Below are 20,038 nucleotides of genomic sequence, written 5' to 3'. Positions count from 1 at the left end.
GAAAGTACAATGAAGGGGAAGGGGGATTCGAACCTGTGACCTACAGTTCACAGCACCTCAATCTTAACCACTAGGCCAAGACATCCTTGATCATGTCATTATATGTATATAGTCCACGTCATTTTTATTGAAGTGTATGTCATTACGCATGTTAAATAGTAAGTTAATAGTATAACATCTTACACCCTCTAAATATAATGTAATTTTGGGAGGAAAAGTTTTCATCGTAATACTCGTTTAACCCTAAAAGACATTTCTTTCACAAAATTTTCATTCCACTCATTACCAATCCTTGTGATATTAAGCAATGTCAATGGAGAATTATATGCAAAAGCACACATGTTTGAGATAAAAATATTCGTATAATGAGTATGAACACAAGACATTGATACAAATATATTAGTCATGGATATGAATGTGTTAAGAGAGAAGACGTGTATAAAGGTCTTATTTGTGCTAATAAGAATATCAAATTAATGATAATGAGCTGTGATTATGCAATTTTGCCCTGGTAAGTTTCTGTTAGAATTTTAGCATCATGAGACTTTGTAATAATGACTTTCTATATTATTTCTTAGCTTTGACTTGACTTCTTCACCTAATACACTAGAAGTTGTTTTATTCCTAAATCAACGGAATAATAATATTATTTAGGGTAGTATTAAGTATTAAGTAAACACCAAGTACATTGTGTTCCCATCAAAGTTCAAACATGATGTGCAACACATTTCCACGTTAATTAAGTACTCCCTTCGTTTCATTACTTCGACATTTTACACTATTCACAAATTGCAATTTGACCCTCGTTTGTGATTTATACGTGAATAAAAACAAAGTCATGTGAGATCTTGTTAAATTCGTCTTAGTATGTATTTTATTAATATGTACTTTTTATAATTTTTACAAATACAAAACCAAAGATATATGTCAAAGTTTTGCATTGACATGCATTAAAAGTGTAAGTGTGCAGATTAAAATGAAACTGAAGTATACATCAAATATAGTACAATATCCATAGTTTCACACACAAGAAAATATCATTCAAATAATCTCTGGTAAATTCTATTTACAATTAGCAATTCCAGAGATATATTTTCTTGCACCACCCCTTGCAAAATCTAACAAACCATTTATTACCCACCTTTAGAAAAACCCTTTTTCTCTGTATACAAGAACTTGGATCAAACAAATATTACATAACTTGCCAATACAATTCATAAAAAAAATAAAATTTGGAGGCTCAACTAACTCCTAAAATTCCACGCAAGACTTAAATCCATGTTCTCCTTCAACAATTTTTTTAATAACCACCCGTTAATTCAAAGCCTACCAAACTTTGAAATTTCCAAATTAGGGTCTGAAACGTCAGCGGGCTCGAGCACACTGCACACTACACTTTAGTTAGAACAACTCTTTACCAGTTGATCCAAACACACACTACGCTTCTTCATCATTTTCGTCATCATCAATAATTTCATCAAAGAAAGGATCCGCGAGGAGCTCTGTCGCTGAGGGCCTTGCCCTCGGTCGAGCTAGGCACTTCTCTATAAATGTCTTCACCTCTAAATCCTTGACCTTGTTAAAGGCCTGTGGTCTTAACCCAGACGTTACCTTCTTATAAATTCTAGCCACATTATTACATTCACTATAAGGAATTTCCATAGTTACCAATTCAATTAGGCACATCCCAAATGAGTAGATATCGACCATCTCGGTGTAGTCCTCTTCATAAAGCTCCGGCGCCATGAATTCTGGTGTACCCAAGATGGAATGTGCAATATGACTCTTTCCTACTATTGCTGCTAGACCCAAATCACCAATCTTGACCTATTGCAATACCACTCTTACCAAGTGAATATACAATAGGTGGGTAGCAGTAATCGAACTTGAAAATTATAGTCTAAACATAATAATTAATTGAAACACGTACGTATTTGATAACATGTCTAGTTAAATCACATATAATCTCGCACATAAACTTCTTATATTCCAATTCCAATTCCAATTCATCCTACACCTACATGTAAAATTATACCCGAGTGTAGGATGAACCTTCTACATGCATGATTGATTTATTTATTCTCTATAAATGTATAATGAGATGGTAAAGTCTAACAACATAATGAAAGAACAAGTTCGTAATTATTTTGAATGATATAATCCTATTTCTATCTAATTTTTAAAAAAAGGAGACATAAACTAAAGATAGATAGAGGTTGAAATATGATAATATCCTCAACTTTAACAAGAAGATTATGTAATATGTACCAAAAAAAGAAAATTATAAATAATGCAATATCAACTTGTGGAAATCACATACCAATTTAACTAGCAATATAATCAATTATACAAGGAAAGTTCATGAGCATCCACACTGTAGCAAGATTTTTGCCCTAAATATCACAATGCAATAAAATCTTATCCTACTTTAATATAATTTTATTATTTCACATTCAGCACTACCTCGTCTCTAACCTCAACTATGACATAATTATAGATACTAGTGACTATTGTCCATCTCGTACCACAAAAATTGGCATGTAACACTTATATAGTTCTTTTTTAATTTGTTTCTTTGGTGTAAATGAGCGACTAATAAGATTTTACCAACTAAGGGCTTGTTATTCCAAGCTTATTTTCAGTTCAGTTCAATTCTGGACAATACTTTTACTCTCACATATCACTATTTAGTTCAGTTTAATGCCGAAGAGCAAGCTCTAAATTAGATGACATCTATTTATACAGTCAATTACGAGCAACATATTTTAATATCACAGGAAAGAGGAAAATAACATAAGAGCGAGGAAGCTAGAAAAAAAAAGGCAAAGATTGTTACCTGACCAATGTTACCATTGACAAAAAGATTGCTGCAATTGAGGTCCCGATGTATAATACAAGGTTCATGAGTATGCAAATATTCCAACCCTTTCAAAATTTGCTTAGACCATTTCTTCAATGCCCTTAAAGAAACATGTTTGTGTTTCTTCCTATACTCCCTTAAATTTCCAGAGGTACAAACTTCAGTTATGAAGTTTAGTGTATTATGTGTCTTATCCTCCCAAACACTATACAAGGCAATTATATTTTTGTTCTTCAAACTCCTTAATAGCCTCACCTCAGAAAATAACCTGTCTATCATAGACTCATCACCCAAAAATTGTTTCAGCTTAACTTGGTTCCATGCCACCTCTATGCCTTCTTCTTGATCAAATGCCCTATACACTTTTTTTACGGCACCCGCCCCTAGGAGCTCGTCGTAACGACCGTACCTTCCCGTGGGATCTACCTCCACAAATGGCTCCGAGTCAGTATCAGTATCAGGTGGATCTGAATCTACTGTTTCAATCGTCATCTGTAATTGACATTGTTATTCTTTGTATTAAATTTTATATTGCATGATTTTTTTTCAGACATCGAGAAATCATACATTAATTAAAAGAGGAAGTACAATCTAATGCTAATATAACCTAAACTAAAACAAACAAATAAACCTAAAGAATCCTTAAGAGCTCGTATATTCCACCTACTACGGAAATAAATAAAGGGTAAAGACAATAACATCTATATCAATATATTATTCAAATGAAGGATGACTTTTCCTACAGCACAAAAGAGAATTAGTAATGGTGATGGCATGATGCTAGACATGAAATAATTAAAGGCAACTCTAGATTGCGCTTCAAACAACTTGATGGGTCACTTTGTATATGAATTTCAATTTCACTCCTTTTGAATAATCTATGCTCACAATTTTTTTTAAAAAAATATAAACCTATACATATATTATTATCATTTTGCATAACAAATTTGAATATAATAGAAAAATCTCAACAAATTATGACTTTTACCCTAATTATATCATCTAAGCACCAACCCACCATATATTTACACTTTCATATATTAAGAAAAAATAAATAAATTAGAAAATATAAAAACCTATATATATTTTTCACCATTATTTTGCATAACAAATTTAAAGTTAATAAAATAAAATCTCAACAGATTATAAATTTTACCCTAATTATATCATCTAAGCACCAACCCACCATATATTTACACTTTCATATATTAAGAAAAAATAAATAAATTGGAAAATATAAAAACCTATATATATTTTTCATCATTATTTTGCATAAAAAATTTGAATATAATAAAATAAAATCTCAACAAATTATGACGTTTACCCTAACAAAAAAAATTATTAAAAGAGACGATCTTTCATATACTAAACCATTACAAGGTAAAAAAAAAAAAGGTCAAACTTTAGAAAACCAATACATGGGCATGTCAAAAATCAAAATCAGACGTAGAGTTTATAGATCATACAAAAGCAAGTAAAGAACTACATGGAGTATTATTATAAACATATTATCAATCAATGTTTTCTCAAACACAAGAATATACAGAAAAACTTAATCTTTTTCTTTGGTGTTATTTGTAATAAGTTAGTGTTGCACCAAAACACTAATTAATAATTAACAAGCTAAGCATATTAATTAGCCAAAAATTTACCTTGTTAGACTCTGTAGGAGGAGGGAGAGAGTGTTTGCAGCGGCGAGGAGGAGAGAGAAAGCAGCACAATTTGAAGAGAGAGAAAAACTCATAGCAAGAAATTATGCCCATATATTATATATATATATAGGACTCTTGGAAAATTAGTTATATATAAAGATTAGGAGACTTTAAATTTAAGGGTTAGGTAAAGTAGTTTATCTTGGATATAGTAATACTTTTTTTTTTATCTCAAGGAAATAAAAGGGAAGAGAAATGGAGAAATAATGAATAATGTAGTGGTTTATATGGAAATAATATTCCTATACAAGGTATATATTACATGATAATCTTCATTTTTGTTATTATTTGTATTTTATGTTATCACGGATTCACGGTATTGAACTATTGATAGTTACTTTGGATTTTGGGCTGTTTAAATGAAGAGGAGCTCCTAGATGACTCAAGGGGTGGATTAAGAAATTCAATCCCAAATTTTTTACTGCGCAAAGAAAAGTATTTGAAATTTGAATATTTATATATTAATATATGATCTAATTTGTCACCATCATTTTTAGATGTCGAGCAGTATTTATTATGGTACATTGTATTAGACATCAAAAGGTTTAATTTCGTCCTAATATAAAGGCCTAACAAGAGCATAAATCCCATTGGATAAAGTCAATACAAGTCAAAGTCAAGAGAGGATACGATCAAGACCATCATGAGAAGAAAGTCAATAATGATGAACGTGTGGGCGGTTAAAGAACAATTATTAGACAAATCCACGTAAAGAAGAACGTGCAAGGCTACGGTTATTCAACGTCATAATATGGTTGAGATTTGAATAAAAGATGATTCAAATGTTTTCCCTTCAAGCAAGTATGAAAGTCACACACAATGTTTCTCTATAAATAGAACAATGGTCATCAAGCAAACGACAACAAACACACACAACAACTTGCAATTACACTTTTCTTAGTGTAGTGTAGCCTTAGCTTAGCCAACCCCCTTATGGAGTTATAGTTTAGTTCCTTAGGTGTAGAATATGTTCTGGCGACGGGTTCTGTAATTCTCCGATTGAAGCAATGAACCTTGGAGGTAATCACCTTCGTGTCTTCCCTTTAGTTGTCCAGCATGGCTTATCCTCCTATGTGTTGTAAAATTCTTTCTTAAAGTTTGTGGCATGTATGGGAATGTTGTGCTTTAATTAATAGATTAGTTATTGCTTGCTCTATTCATTGCATTTCGCCTGACTTTATTAAGCTTTGTAGTTTAATCCTAAAATAAATTGCAACAAGTACATTAGCAAGAATTTATCTAATTAAAACCGGTAACCCTCATGGGCTAAGCCTCCTAAGATATTCAGTATCAAATTACTGGGTGTGCATTGACTTGTTTGCAAAGTCAACTAACTGATTTTGCACCAACACAATTAGGGATGGCAATCCAATCCGAATCCGACCCTAGTCCGCTCCGATCCGAAGGAAAAAATCCGAGTTGACTCCGACAAAAAAGTAATCCGACTCCGTTTAAAAAATCCGACTCTGAGTCAGAGGAGGGTCGGAGTCGGATCTCATAAAATAATCCGACATCCGACTCCGACTCCGACTTTGGGTCAATCAATCCTTTTTTCGTATTTATGTAATGTATTATTTATGTATAATCTGACTTCGACTTCCAGCCAATTATATTATATAGGATTTTCCCATAGAAAAAATGATTGTTAAAAATAATAGTAATAATTAGATTATTTGTACTATATATGATTTCCATATGATGATTAGAATGAATTGTAATGATTAAATTATTGTATTATAGAAGACTATTCTATTATAAAAAATTGGAAGAAAAGTAAGTCGGATCAGGTTCGAAGTCGGATATTCGGATTTTAAGTCGGATGTCCGGATTTTAAGTCGGGCCGGATCTCGGAGTCGGATGTTCGGATTTTAAGTCTGGTCGGATTTGGATTTTCAAAGTCGGATGTCGGAGTCGGACTCAGATTTAAAATCCGACTTTCTGTAGGGTCGGAGTCGAATTATGCATAATCCGGTCCAAATCCGACCCGTTGTCATTCCTAAACACAATTATAATGATAATCTTACGTATATTTGGGTGTATATTAAATTAAAATTGTTATAAGCCATTTAACTTAGTCTAACAGGGTCACTTTTTAAGTAAAAAATTAAAAGATCGCTTTTCATGTCCAAAATGAGTCATTTTACAAAAATATTTTTTTTACCCTAAGTAAGGATGGAAATGGGTGATGGATCATCCATCACCCGCTTAACCCGGTATTTTAAATGGATGAAAACCCGAATTTAAATGGATGGAAAGTGGGTGGTGGGTGAGAATTTTTTCATCCGCCACCCGATTCATCACCCGTTTAACATCCAACTCATTACCCAATTACTAAATTTTACATGTAAATTACTTATATTTTATGTTTTTGATATAATTATTTTATATTATTTCACTAATTTCTTTTAAAAATATACTAAATATCATCACCCGTTTAGCACCCGACCCACCCGTTTCACCCGATGGATGATGGATGGATGGATGCGGGTGGAGTAAACAAATGCGGGTGGTGGATGCGGGTGATGTTCCACCCACCCCGAATCCGATCCATTTCCATCCCTAACCCTAAGGATGTCAAAATGGGTGTACGATGAAATTGGTTTCGAATTCAATCGGAAGTTTTAGATATTGTTTTTCGGATTTTAGATATCTGATATCTCGATTATTATCAAAATGGGGTCTTTTGAGAAAATATGAGCCTTTTTCTAGAGCTTGTTCAACAAAACTAGCGGTTCTAGTAGCTGTTAGCTGTTGCGATAGTTGTAACTGTTGAAGATAATTGCTAGTTGTCTACTAGTAGTTGTTAGCGATTAGCGTTTAAAATAGTTGTTTAAGTAGAAGTATTTGTCAAAAATAGTTGTTGAAATAGAAAATAAATGACATTTATCCAAATATGAAATGAGCTGCAAATTTTTTTTAGTTAGTTCAATATTTATTTTTCAAATAATTTACATAGAAAAAAGGAGTATACGACTTAAGCTACTCAAAGAAATGTACTCTTCCGTCCCTAATAGAGTGCCGATTTTTCCAGTTTTGTTTGTCCCAAATAAATTTCCAATTGCCTTATTTGGAATGGGTCCACTAATTAAATTATTATTTTGCTTTCAACTTTTACAATATCACCCACTTTTTCATATGGCCCACATTCTCTCTCCTTAATAAATAATTTATAAAAAGTGTACCAACTTCTATATTTAATTATGATTTAATACAAATAAAGTCATACATACACATGATTTTGTTCTTAATACATGTGTCCAAAAGAAATGGGCACTCTATTTAGGGACGGATTTAGTATATATTCAAGATAATATCCAAATCTCAAAAAAATTATATCGCCTTTCTTAAACTAAAATGCTTGTGGAATTTGTAGTATAATATATTTGCGAGATATTAATTATATATTGGTTAACAATTCTACCTTATCCTTTTATATAGTGTTTATTCGCTAGACCGCTACCTATAAATCTCAAACGTTACTTGTTAGACAATACATATAAAAGTTTGTATTGTTAGATAATAACTTATAGTTGGGATTAATAAAAGCGAATGGGTAAAAACTAAAAATTGAGATTATTACAATCAATTTTTCTTTTTTATACAAAAATGTTACCTTCTACGTATTTAAATTAGATGATGGACTATGAAATGGATAATAGAGAGAACAAGCATTGGCTTCTATAGCAATACTTTTGAATCTTTCTTACTATTGGTGAACATATTACCAGTCTTATTGTTTACCGATGCCATAATAAAATTAATATTATTGACAAGTCTATATAATGGATTATTAAATAGCCTAGCCTTTTTTTTATTATTATTAATAGAAGAAAAGCCATTTTAGAATATACTTCCTCCGTATTTAAATAAGTGACACACTTTTTTTTTTCATTTTAAAGACCTTTTTGAAAAAAATGTATCACTTATTCAGATACGGAGGTTCGTAGTACTAAGGCTATGTTCAGTTCACCTTATTTTTGCTTATTTCAGATCTAATCAGATCAGATCAGATCAGATCAGAAAAAATAAGTTCAGATCAGAAATGTTCAGATCATGCTTATATTTAAAAATCACTATATCTTTCATTACATATTAGTAAAAATTATAATAATTGAATATTAATAAAGTACTTATTGAAACAAATCAAACAAGACCCCACATGACTATATTTTTTCTTATATATTGAGAAAAATCTAAATGATAAGATCTTGTTATCAGATCAGATCAAATCAGATCAGAAAAAATAAATTCAGATCAGATCAGATAAGTTCAGATCAGAAAATTTCAGGTGAACTAAACATAGCCTAAGAACCTAGACCTAGATATCATGCAAAAAAAGATCTGATGCATTCGGAATTCGGATGGGCCATTGAACCAGATGCTGGTCCATTAATGCAGTAAAGCTATAGAACATGCTTAGAATTCCCTTCACTGTTTTTGGGTGTGTACTTTTGTTTGTAGTTAGTGCTTACAAGTTACGAGCTATATTGGGCCTGCCTTTGGCCCTTTGCAGATGATGTTAATTGTTAAGACACTAGACTACTAGTGTTACTATCTTGAATTCCATATCTAGTAGGTGTAATAAATTCCAATTTTATACTTTTTCCGTTTCAAATTAAATGTGATACTTTGACATTTTATACTATTTACGAATTTTACTTTGGCCATCGTTTGTAATTTATATGTGAATAAAAATTATAGTCATGTGGGATCTTGTTAAATTCGTTTTGATATGTAATTTTTATAATTTTTACAAAAAACAAAATTAGAGATATAGGTCCTCAAATATTTGCATTGACATGCGAGAAAAATGAAACTAGTACAACTAATTTGAAACGAGGGAAGTACTAAAATTTCTGGCTTGATGCAATTCTTATTCCTTTTCATCCTGGATGATGTGTGACTAATTACCCATATTTGACACTATTAAGGGTGCGTTCTATTCAACTTATTGGACCTGAACTTATTAGAACTTATCTGAACTGAACTTATTGAACCTGAACTGAACTTATTGGAACTTATTAAACCTGATTGGACCTGATTCAACTTATTGGACCTGATTGAACCTGATTGGAACTTATTAGACCTGATTGAACCTGATTGACCTTATTAGACCTTATTGAAACTTATTGACCCTGATTGAAACTTATTAGACCTTATTGGACCTGATTGAAACTTATTAGACCTTATTGGACCTGATTGAAATTTATTTGACCTTATTAGACAAAAACATTGACCATGAATAACATAAATATTACCACTAATGAAATACTACCCCTCCAAATTTTTTATGGAATAATTATTATTATAATTCGTCCTTTAAAAAATAATGATTATTAATTATCTCTTATGATAATTAATTTAACAAAAAAATTACTATTTATATATTTGCCTATACATAACTTTCATCACTAATATATCTAATAGTGTTGTTTTAATTTTATAAAACACTAGTAGAAAATCAAAAAATTAATTATTATTATTATTATTATTATTATTATTATTGTTAACCTTAATTATTTGACCATGATTATAATATTATTCAATAGCAATATGAATAATCAAATAATAGACAATAATACAAGTATAATACTATACATTGTGGTACTTTAATAAAAAATTCTAATAATAACATAATCAGCTAATAGTAATATGAATAATAAAATAATAGACATAATACAAATAAATAATAAAATAATAGACATAATACAAATAAATAATAAAATAATAGACATAATACAAATAAATAATAAAATAATAGACACTAATACAAGTATAATACTATATGATCATTGTGGTACTTTAAATGAAATTCTAATAATAACATAATCCGCTAATAGTGATATGAAATTATGAATAACAAAATAGTGGACAATAATACAAATGTTTATTAAACATTGACTATTTGGACTTTATTGGACTTTATTAGACCTGATTGGAACTTATTGGACCTTATTAGACCTGATTGGAACTTATTGCACCTGATTGGAACTTATTGCACCTGATTGGAACTTATTGGACCTTATTAGACCTTATTGGAACTTATTGCACTTATTAGACCTTATTGCAACTTATCTGAACTTATCTGAACTTATCTGAACTTATCTGAACTTATTGGACCTGAAACTTAATTTTTTAAGTTGAACAGAACGCACCCTAAGGGTGCGTTCTATTCAACTTATTGGACCTGAACTTATTGGAACTTATCTGAACTGAACTTATTGGAACTTATTAAACCTGATTGGACCTGATTCAACTTATTGGACCTGATTGAACCTGATTGGAACTTATTGGACCTGATTGAACCTGATTGACCTATTAGACCTTATTGGAACTTATTGACCCTGATTGAAACTTATTAGACCTTATTGGACCTGATTGAAACTTATTAGACCTTATTGGACCTGATTGAAATTTATTTGACCTTATTAGACAAAAACATTGACCATGAATAACATAAATATTACCACTAACGAAATACTACCCCTCAAAATTTTTTATGGAATAATAATTATTATAATTCGTCCTTTAAAAAATAATGATTATTAATTATCTCTTATGATAATTAATTTAACAAAAAAAATTACTATTTATATATTTGCCTATACATAACTTTCATCACTAATATATCTAATAGTGTTGTTTTAATTTTATAAAACACTAGTAGAAAATCAAAAAATTAATTTTATAAAATACTAGTAGTTACTAATTTAAGCTGAGCAAAAGGCAGTGAACTTTCATTGTAAAGGGCTTGATTATGGGCCTGATTCTCCTTTTCCTAATCAATGAAAATAAGCTAAACAATTTATTACTAACAACAACTCCTTCATTCATTTCTTCAGCTTTCTTCACCTTTCATTTATTTGAATGTTACTAGAAGCAAGAGGAAAAAATGTTCAAAGTCACAGTAGCTTCAACTCGTGCGAATTGCAGATGAAATATGGTTGGCTGTTGATGAAGAAAACGTATTGATTGAAGAGGATGATGTAGAAGATGAAGAAATATACTCCGATAAAGAAAGATACTCCAGTGATGATAATGAAGCAATCAATTGATAACATTTATATCTTTCATAGTTATTAGTAACGAAAACATGTTATCTCTAGTTATTTAAAGACGAATTGCAAAATATTGTAATTATTATTATTATTATTATTATATTATTATTATTATTATTATTATTATTATTATTATTAACCTTAATTATTTGACCATGATTATAATATTATTCAATAGCAATATGAATAATCAAATAATAGACAATAATACAAGTATAATACTATACATTGTGGTACTTTAATAAAAAATTCTAATAATAACATAATCAGCTAATAGTAATATGAATAATAAAATAATAGACATAATACAAATAAATAATAAAATAATAGACATAATACAATAAATAAATAAAATAATAGACACTAATACAAGTATAATACTATATAATCATTGTGGTACTTTAATTAAAATTCTAATAATAACATAATCCGCTAATAGTGATATGAAATTATGAATAACAAAATAGTGGACAATAATATAAATGTTTATTAAACATTGACTATTTGGACCTTATTGGACCTTATTAGACCTGATTGGAACTTATTGGACCTTATTAGACCTGATTGGAACTTATTGCACCTGATTGGAACTTATTGCACCTGATTGGAACTTATTGGACCTTATTAGACCTTATTGGAACTTATTGCACTTATTAGACCTTATTGCAACTTATCTGAACTTATTGGACCTGAAACTTAATTTTTTAAGTTGAACAGAACGCACCCTAACTGTTGTACAGTTAAAGGCTACTTTCTCTGTTCTTCCTTTTATTATTGCAATATATCTTACTGACACATTTTTTAAGAGAATCATGTGAACATGAGAGAGATATAACTTATGTGATAGGAGAGAGATAAAGAGAAGATATTACCAAATAAGAAAACGTTGCAATTAATATGAAACTTTCAAATTTAAGAAATATTGCAATTAAAAAGAACGAATGACGTATGATATAAAGCTGGTTAAGCGATTAGAGGACATAATGTCCGGTGTTTGAAGCCAAAGCACAAGCCACTAAGGATTTCATTTTCAGCAAGTTTGGTTCAAGCTATCATCTCTGCCATCTTTAGGAACCCTTTCTTTTGTTCTTTTCTAATTAGCTACCCCGGTGCCACATGTCGTTTTCTCTAGGGAGTTTTAGTTCATGTAATTCATGTACAATAATTTTTTTAAGAATTTGCTTAGTATAAAGGTTTGATCCCGATACCTCAAGTACATATACTAAAGTCTTAACCACTAGACTAAGTTGTATTTAGTGTTATTATCATAAAGTATTATATTAATAAATAATTTTTTTCTTACCAGGAGCATAGCCCGAGCCTAATAATTAGTTTTCTTCATTAAAAACAATGCATTAAGACTCCGACACTCCGTTCTTTTAGATTGAGAGAAATTGAACTAAACTGATGAACTAAAGTAAAATAATAATAATAATAATAATAATAATAATAATAATAATAATAATAATAAAATTATAATTTCAGTTCAGTTAAGTTATTTTATGTCGGAAAAAACAGATAGTCATGCAAATGAAATTTCATATATATACACTCATTTACCGGAGAAAGTATACTCCCATATTCGGTATGGGGAAACTTTTCCCATACAAGATACTTGATATGATTAGACGTAGCTCAGATATGATTTAATAGCTAACTGATATGATAAGATATTGTTAGGATATGATATAAGATTTCAACTAACAAATCCCAAAAAAAAAAAAAAAAAAAACAAAAAATTTATAATTTTTTAATATTACTTTTATCATCAAAATTACATAAATATCATGGTATTGACACATACGGACATACCCGGGAATATCTTTGCTCTCATTTACCGTGGGCGAGGTGGTCGGCGTAAGAAAAGAAAGGAAACAATGATAACAGCAGTTAAAAGGCGAAAAATCAGGTTGTAATAAGAAAGATATTGGTACATGAAGTTGACTATCTACCAATCTACTACACTAATCAAATTTACTGAAAACAAAATTCTTGCACAAAAAGACCACTATTATAAGCTATTGCAATTTACTGCGCACATCTCAGCTCATCAGACAACGATACTATCTTGCAATCCCAGCAAACAATTTCCAAGGTAAAGGTCTGGTGTATGAAGTAGACTTTCTATCCAACAATTTCTGTTTCATATACCCACTTTTTTCCCTTCAAAAAACACAATAATTTGATGAGATTTAGTTGATTTTTATGGTTCTATCATAACCCAGAAGTTTGATTTTGTTAAGCTTTGTTGAGGAGAAAGAAAGAGTAAAAATGGAGATTTGGAAGTTGGGTTTGTTTCTGGTTGCTGTAATTTCGTTTTCTGGGGTGAGTATTGATGCGAAGAGGATGTCTCAGCCTCATCCAACTGAGCGAATTTCAGGTTAGATAGATTGGCTTTGATTTTAGTATCTGGGTGTATAATTGTTTGATTGAAATGTGTGTTGATTAGTACTAGATTTGAAGTATAATCTTTTTGTTTTTAGGGTTTCTGTGAAGTTGGGTTTTTGTTGTTTTTGGTGAATTTCTGATTTTGGTTGATTGTTTTGCTCTTTTGGGATTGTTTTTAGTACCAATTTCTGGTTTTTATTGTATAAGTATGTTAGATTTTGAAAATACTCATGTTTCCCTGTGTTGGGTGAGCAATTGAAAGTTTCAATAAGTTGTTTTGTATTATTAGATTGAGTTTTATTCTTGATTTTGAATGTGTTTATGATGATTTGAATGTGTTGAGTTTTGCTTAATTAAAGACGTTTGGTTTTTTTTAATGAGATTCTTCTGATGTTCTTTTGATAAATGTTTGATATGGATTCCGATAACAAGTGGTGTTATATTGTACCAATAGGTTTGTGCTGATTAATTTAGTGTCTTGTGAACTCCTAGAAGAAATCATGCTATGTAAAGTATCTATTTAGAATCTCCAATCCTTGTGTAGTCGTGTTAAAGATCACGGATGTGGTAGTGACACAGCTGATTGAACTGAAAAAGCCATTTTAACTGAGTGTGCCCCTAGCAAAGATTAATCCTTGTCCTACAATAATGAAGATTCTTATGTCCAAGCGTGAGGGTCCGACACAGGTTCTTGAGGTGAAATGAAGAGTCCATGTAAAATAGGTGGTAAGTTGTTAGATACTGAAAATTTAGAAACTATGATAGATTCATCGGTTTGACATGTTCCATTTCATCAATAATCTCTTAGTTTCCTAGGTGTCACAAGCAATTGTATGTTTGGGTGAAACCTTTTGGTTATTCTCCATGCTGACAAGCAAATTGCACTGTTTGTCTTTATCATTCTACAAGTTAGTGTGTACTTGTGGAAAGAAATGTACATATGCTTTATTATGGTGTGCAATGACTTATCAATCTAGCTACACCTTTCATGCGTTGTCATCAGCAAAACTGTCGTTACTTTTTGGATCAAGGTCTCAAAGATCTATTGTAAACGACTCCTATAGTTATAGATTTTTGGTGGTAGTTTATTTAGCCATCCTTACCCTGCATTGGACTATTATTAATGTTGTCAATGTTCCCATGGAGAGCATGGTTGATAGCTTACTAGTAAACTTACAATAGAAATTGTTCTGATGAGTTGTTGAGGTGTTTAGAAGTTGCATACTTGTAGTAAAAACAAGTTGATTGACTTATTATTTTGGGAATATGAAGTGTGTTTTCAAAAAACTGGCCAATTCAATTGACCATATCGATTAGTTGAAAGGAATAAAAGAAAGTGTTGCTTTTGAAAATTTTATGTGTTGGTTTCGAATTTGAAGAATGCTTGCTACTTTTTTAGTCAACATAGAATTTGGGTTATCTAGCATTTACCATTGCTTTCATAACCTATTATCTGAACGTCAACTTTTTACAGCTTTAAACTGAAAATAATGCATTAGTTTAGCCAATTCATGGTTGAGTTAGGGTTATTACAGTTTGTAAGGAATATCTACCTGGTATTCTGGACTATTTTCTATGTGTGCTAATTCTAGTAGGGAATTTTGCAACGTTAATTAAAAAGCATAGAATAGTTTTTTCATATTAGAAATCATTGATGCAACATGCCAAACAAGAATTTCAGTAATATTATTAAAAATACTCCATTTTGTAAGCTTTACCCATGTTTCCATTTTGGTTTGTCTAAAATACCTTGTTCACTTCCTTATTTGAAGTGGATCTCATTGACTCATTATCATATTATTTCTATGACCTTTCTAAATCAATTTTCATTCTTTTCTCTCATAAACCCAATTACATACTCATTTTTTTTTAAAAAAAAACAATTGCCCACAAATATTTAATTTTCATATATTTTCTCAACAAAACCTAATCATAACATTTCTCCGAAAATCGTGTTCCCAAAAGAATTGGTGGGTCTTTGTGGAACTAAGTAATAAAAAGTGTGTCAAAAAAGAAAAAAAGTAATAAAAAGTGAAATGTAATATCAATGTCTCATGAACTTATCACATAGTTTCTGATTTTCAATAAGTAGAACAATTACTCATTTGTGTTTCATGTTACTCAAATTCTTCATTTTACCTTATGTAGCTGTTATGAGATCCTCGATACTCTGATATGGAAATGATACCCCAACCCCTCATTTTTGGACCAAAAATCATTATTTTTTTCTCCATTAAAAAGCCGAGTTGGAAATGTATCCAAGTTTGAGCAACCTAGCTCGTGTCACACAATTGGTAAGGGTAAAAATGAACACTCTTATTCAGTGTCACGATTAGATTGCTCCTTGCTGGATCCACTTGTGTAGCAAGATAAAACAATATGACGAAGGAATTGTGAATTTTGCTACGGATGATACCTATTCCAACCAAAACCATTTGAATCCAGAATAGCAATAGCTGAACGCTAGTATTTTTCTTTTTTAATGCAGTATACTACTCATAATCTTGTTTTACTACTAATATGTATGGCGATTCTCGGATCGGTCAGGTTTTAATGGACCAGGTTGGATATGGTCAAGATTGTGTTGGTTGTTCTGATTCAGATAAAATCAGGTTCCGGGAATTTTAGCCAGAATGTCTAGGTCCACCATTCTTGGGTTGATACAGGGGGAAATTTTGACAGGCTTAATTTATTTTTTGTATCATCTTGCATAATCTTGATAATAAACGATCCCTAATACGTAGGCCAAAAAATGCAAGCAAAAGTTCCTCTTGGCTTTTTTTTAGCATCAATCTAGGATTTAAGGAGGAAGTTCTTACTTATTAGAGCCTGACTGGCTTTTAGTCTTTTACTAGTCCAAGTTTGTTGAACATTGCTGTTATAAGTTTAGATTTGGTAAATTATTGGAAGTATATCCGTTATTCTAGATTTTTCAGCGATTACACAAAGAAGGAACTCCTCCTTAAAGCCTTGCTGATTGGTCTTGACAATACTTCATATCTCAGGTAGTGCTGGTGATGTCCTGGAAGATAACCCTGTTGGAAGATTGAAGGTTTTTGTTTATGAGCTTCCAAGCAAATACAACAAAAAGATTTTACAGAAAGATCCAAGATGTCTTACCCACATGTTTGCAGCAGAGATATTTATGCACCGGTTTCTTCTTGCTAGCCCGGTCCGAACCCTTAATCCTGAAGAAGCTGATTGGTTTTACACCCCAGTGTATAGCACTTGTGATTTGACACCAAATGGCCTTCCGTTGCCTTTTAAATCCCCACGCATGATGAGAAGTGCTGTACAGCTTATTTCGTCAAACTGGCCTTATTGGAATAGGACAGAAGGAGCAGATCATTTTTTTGTGGTACCTCATGACTTTGGGGCTTGCTTCCATTACCAGGTGAGTAAAGTATTGAACGTTTTTCTACCGCCTCAGAAAGTAACAGTTGAATCAAATCAATAAAGGGTCTGTAGAAATGTTTCAGAAGGGAACAAAATTCTTACAAGCTTGTCTTATCTTTTTTACTTCCCCCATTTTTTTGACGTCATATCTTGATTGTGCAGGAAGAAAAAGCTATCGAAAGAGGCATTCTTCCTTTGCTCCAACGTGCTACTTTGGTTCAGACTTTTGGTCAGCGGAATCATGTATGCCTGAAGGAGGGAGCAATTACCATTCCTCCATATGCTCCTCCACAGAAAATGCAAGCTCATTTAATCCCTCCAGATACACCTCGCTCCATCTTTGTTTACTTCCGAGGTCTCTTTTATGATGTCGGAAATGACCCCGAAGGAGGTTACTATGCAAGGTTTGCTCTCTCTCTCTCTCTCTCTCTTTCTCTCTCTCATAGAAGATAATAAGAAAGTTGGAGAAGAAAGTTTTTCTGGTTAAGCTCTAGTGGACTTGAGAACAACTTATGCTGATTAAATTTTACTTTTCCAACATACAGAGGTGCAAGAGCAGCTGTTTGGGAAAACTTCAAGGACAACCCGCTTTTTGACATCTCAACAGAGCATCCAACAACATACTACGAGGATATGCAAAGAGCTGTTTTTTGCTTATGCCCTCTTGGCTGGGCACCTTGGAGTCCAAGATTGGTTGAAGCTGTTATATTTGGGTGCATTCCTGTCATTATCGCAGATGATATCGTTCTTCCATTTGCAGATGCCATTCCATGGGAAGAAATTGGGTTGTTTGTGGATGAAAAGGATGTGCCGAATTTGGATACAATACTTACTTCAATCCCTCCTGAAGTCATCTTGAGGAAACAAAGGTTACTTGCTAACCCTTCAGTTAAACAAGCTATGCTGTTCCCTACTCCTGCTCAACCTGGTGATGCTTTTCATCAAATATTGAATGGACTTGCACGTAAATTGCCACACAACCGAAACGTTTTCCTGAAACCCGGGGAGAAGGTCCTGAACTGGACTGCAGGACCTGTGGGTGACCTTAAGCCTTGGTAGAAGGTTCTTGATAGAAAGCTTAAGGTGGCTCAACATTTTTTCCCATGAAGATAATACTTCTAGAGGTGGGCATTTGTTGCTGTTGTAAATGATATACTCATTCATTTAGTGTAAAATTGTCAACTTTTTTTTTTTTTTTTTTGCCAATACGAAATTAGAGCGTTGTGTAATTTTGCAGCATTGATGTTTTTATCTCAAGGAAAGTGATATTTGTTTCACAGATCTAAATCTTATCGAGCTCCATTTGCAGTGTAAAACATTAGTTTTCGGTATGATGGTGTAATGTAATGTATTTACACTTAATAGCCTGATTGGCTGCTTGTTGCCCTATAAATTGAGTTTCGATTATTCGTACGGCATGTTTGGATTGAAGGTAATGTATTATTAGGGTAATAAAAGTCAAAAATAAGAAAATGAATGTGAATCTAAGGAAAAATGAGAAAGTGATGATATATTTGCATGTTGATTATATGGTAACGGTTTGATGGGAGGTATAAGAAGGGAAATTATTACTCTCATTTGGGGATAATAGTTATCCACCTTCCCCTAATGTAACTATTTCCCCAAAATGAGGTTAATAATTTCCTTTTTTTTTTTTTTAACTTTTAACACATCATCACTTCTTAATCCACTTGCAACCACATCACTACTATCTCATTTTTCTTTTATATTCTCATTCATTTTCTTAAGTTCGACTTTGTTATCCTAGTAATACATTACCCTCAATCCAAGCATGCCCAATGTTAGAATTACACAGTCTAATTACATACTCGATATCATTAACATTAGAAGGTAATGTGGTGGATCGTCTGCTTGATCAGCCAATAGTTGTGGGTTGTCAAGTATATGAGTCTTAGTGTACGAGGAAGGAAAGAGGGTAAAGGAAAATGGTAAATCCTCATATGCCCTAGTGGAAACACTAGTTGGGACCTTAAGGTCAGCTTTGTCAACTAGCCTTCACTATTGGATCAAGCCGAATATGCTACAAATTGCATAATATAATCCGTACCTCCATTTCTTGAAAGTTGATGTTTTTTTTAATCTAGTCCAGTTTCAAAAGTTGTGCACACTTTTGCTTTATTCTAATTTTGACAAACCTTATTTACTATACACTTTCTCTTAATTTGTATAAATATTGTGAAGGTATAAAACTTTTGGGAAATAGAAGTGATTAATCTATACTAATATATTAAAAGGCACGTTATTATCAGTAGGATGGTACTGCAAAATTTTATATATTAAAAAATTTCCAAGTAGTGTTTTGATCTTATCCAATCTCTACCCACTACTTAAAACACTAATGCCAAACAGGACCTATATTGAAAAGCAGGTTAAGCGACTACAGGACGTAATGTCCTATGTTTGAAGGCAAAGCACAAGCTACTAAGGATTTCAATGTTTTTTTTTTTTTGTTTTTTGGCAATGGATAACAAAAAAGAAACTACAAGGAAAACAAGAAGTTCTTCCGAGCCCTGGTTGCCAATATATGGGCTGGATGAACTAAAGCCCTATCTACCTTAGTCACAGAACAGTAAGCATAAGAGGAAGCTAGAGTGCTAGACTAT

General features: G+C 31.7%; 2 protein-coding genes across 2 annotated transcripts; one reads left to right on the top strand and one right to left on the bottom strand.

The window, feature by feature from the left end:
• Positions 1-1,018: 1,018 nt before the first annotated feature.
• On the bottom strand, positions 1,019-4,868 carry LOC104891816 (probable serine/threonine-protein kinase WNK11). Its single transcript, XM_010677572.4, has 3 exons — positions 4,513-4,868; positions 2,837-3,352; positions 1,019-1,827 (listed from the first exon to the last, which is right to left on the bottom strand). Exons 1-3 carry the CDS (start codon positions 4,621-4,623, stop codon positions 1,438-1,440), a joined length of 1,017 nt encoding a protein of 338 aa, XP_010675874.2. The 5' UTR covers positions 4,624-4,868; the 3' UTR covers positions 1,019-1,437.
• An 8,643-nt stretch (positions 4,869-13,511) lies between these two features.
• LOC104891817 (probable beta-1,4-xylosyltransferase IRX10L) lies at positions 13,512-18,830 on the top strand. Its single transcript, XM_010677573.4, has 5 exons — positions 13,512-13,725; positions 13,874-14,010; positions 17,024-17,412; positions 17,577-17,818; positions 17,960-18,830. Exons 1-5 carry the CDS (start codon positions 13,565-13,567, stop codon positions 18,471-18,473), a joined length of 1,443 nt encoding a protein of 480 aa, XP_010675875.1. The 5' UTR covers positions 13,512-13,564; the 3' UTR covers positions 18,474-18,830.
• Positions 18,831-20,038: the final 1,208 nt, after the last annotated feature.

This window comes from Beta vulgaris, chromosome 4 (genome assembly GCF_026745355.1).
Source record: "Beta vulgaris subsp. vulgaris cultivar EL10 chromosome 4, EL10.2, whole genome shotgun sequence".
In the NCBI taxonomy this organism is placed as follows: domain Eukaryota; kingdom Viridiplantae; phylum Streptophyta; class Magnoliopsida; order Caryophyllales; family Amaranthaceae; genus Beta; species Beta vulgaris.
Note: the sequence above shows the minus strand (reverse complement) of the source record. Positions and strands in the feature narration are given on the sequence as shown.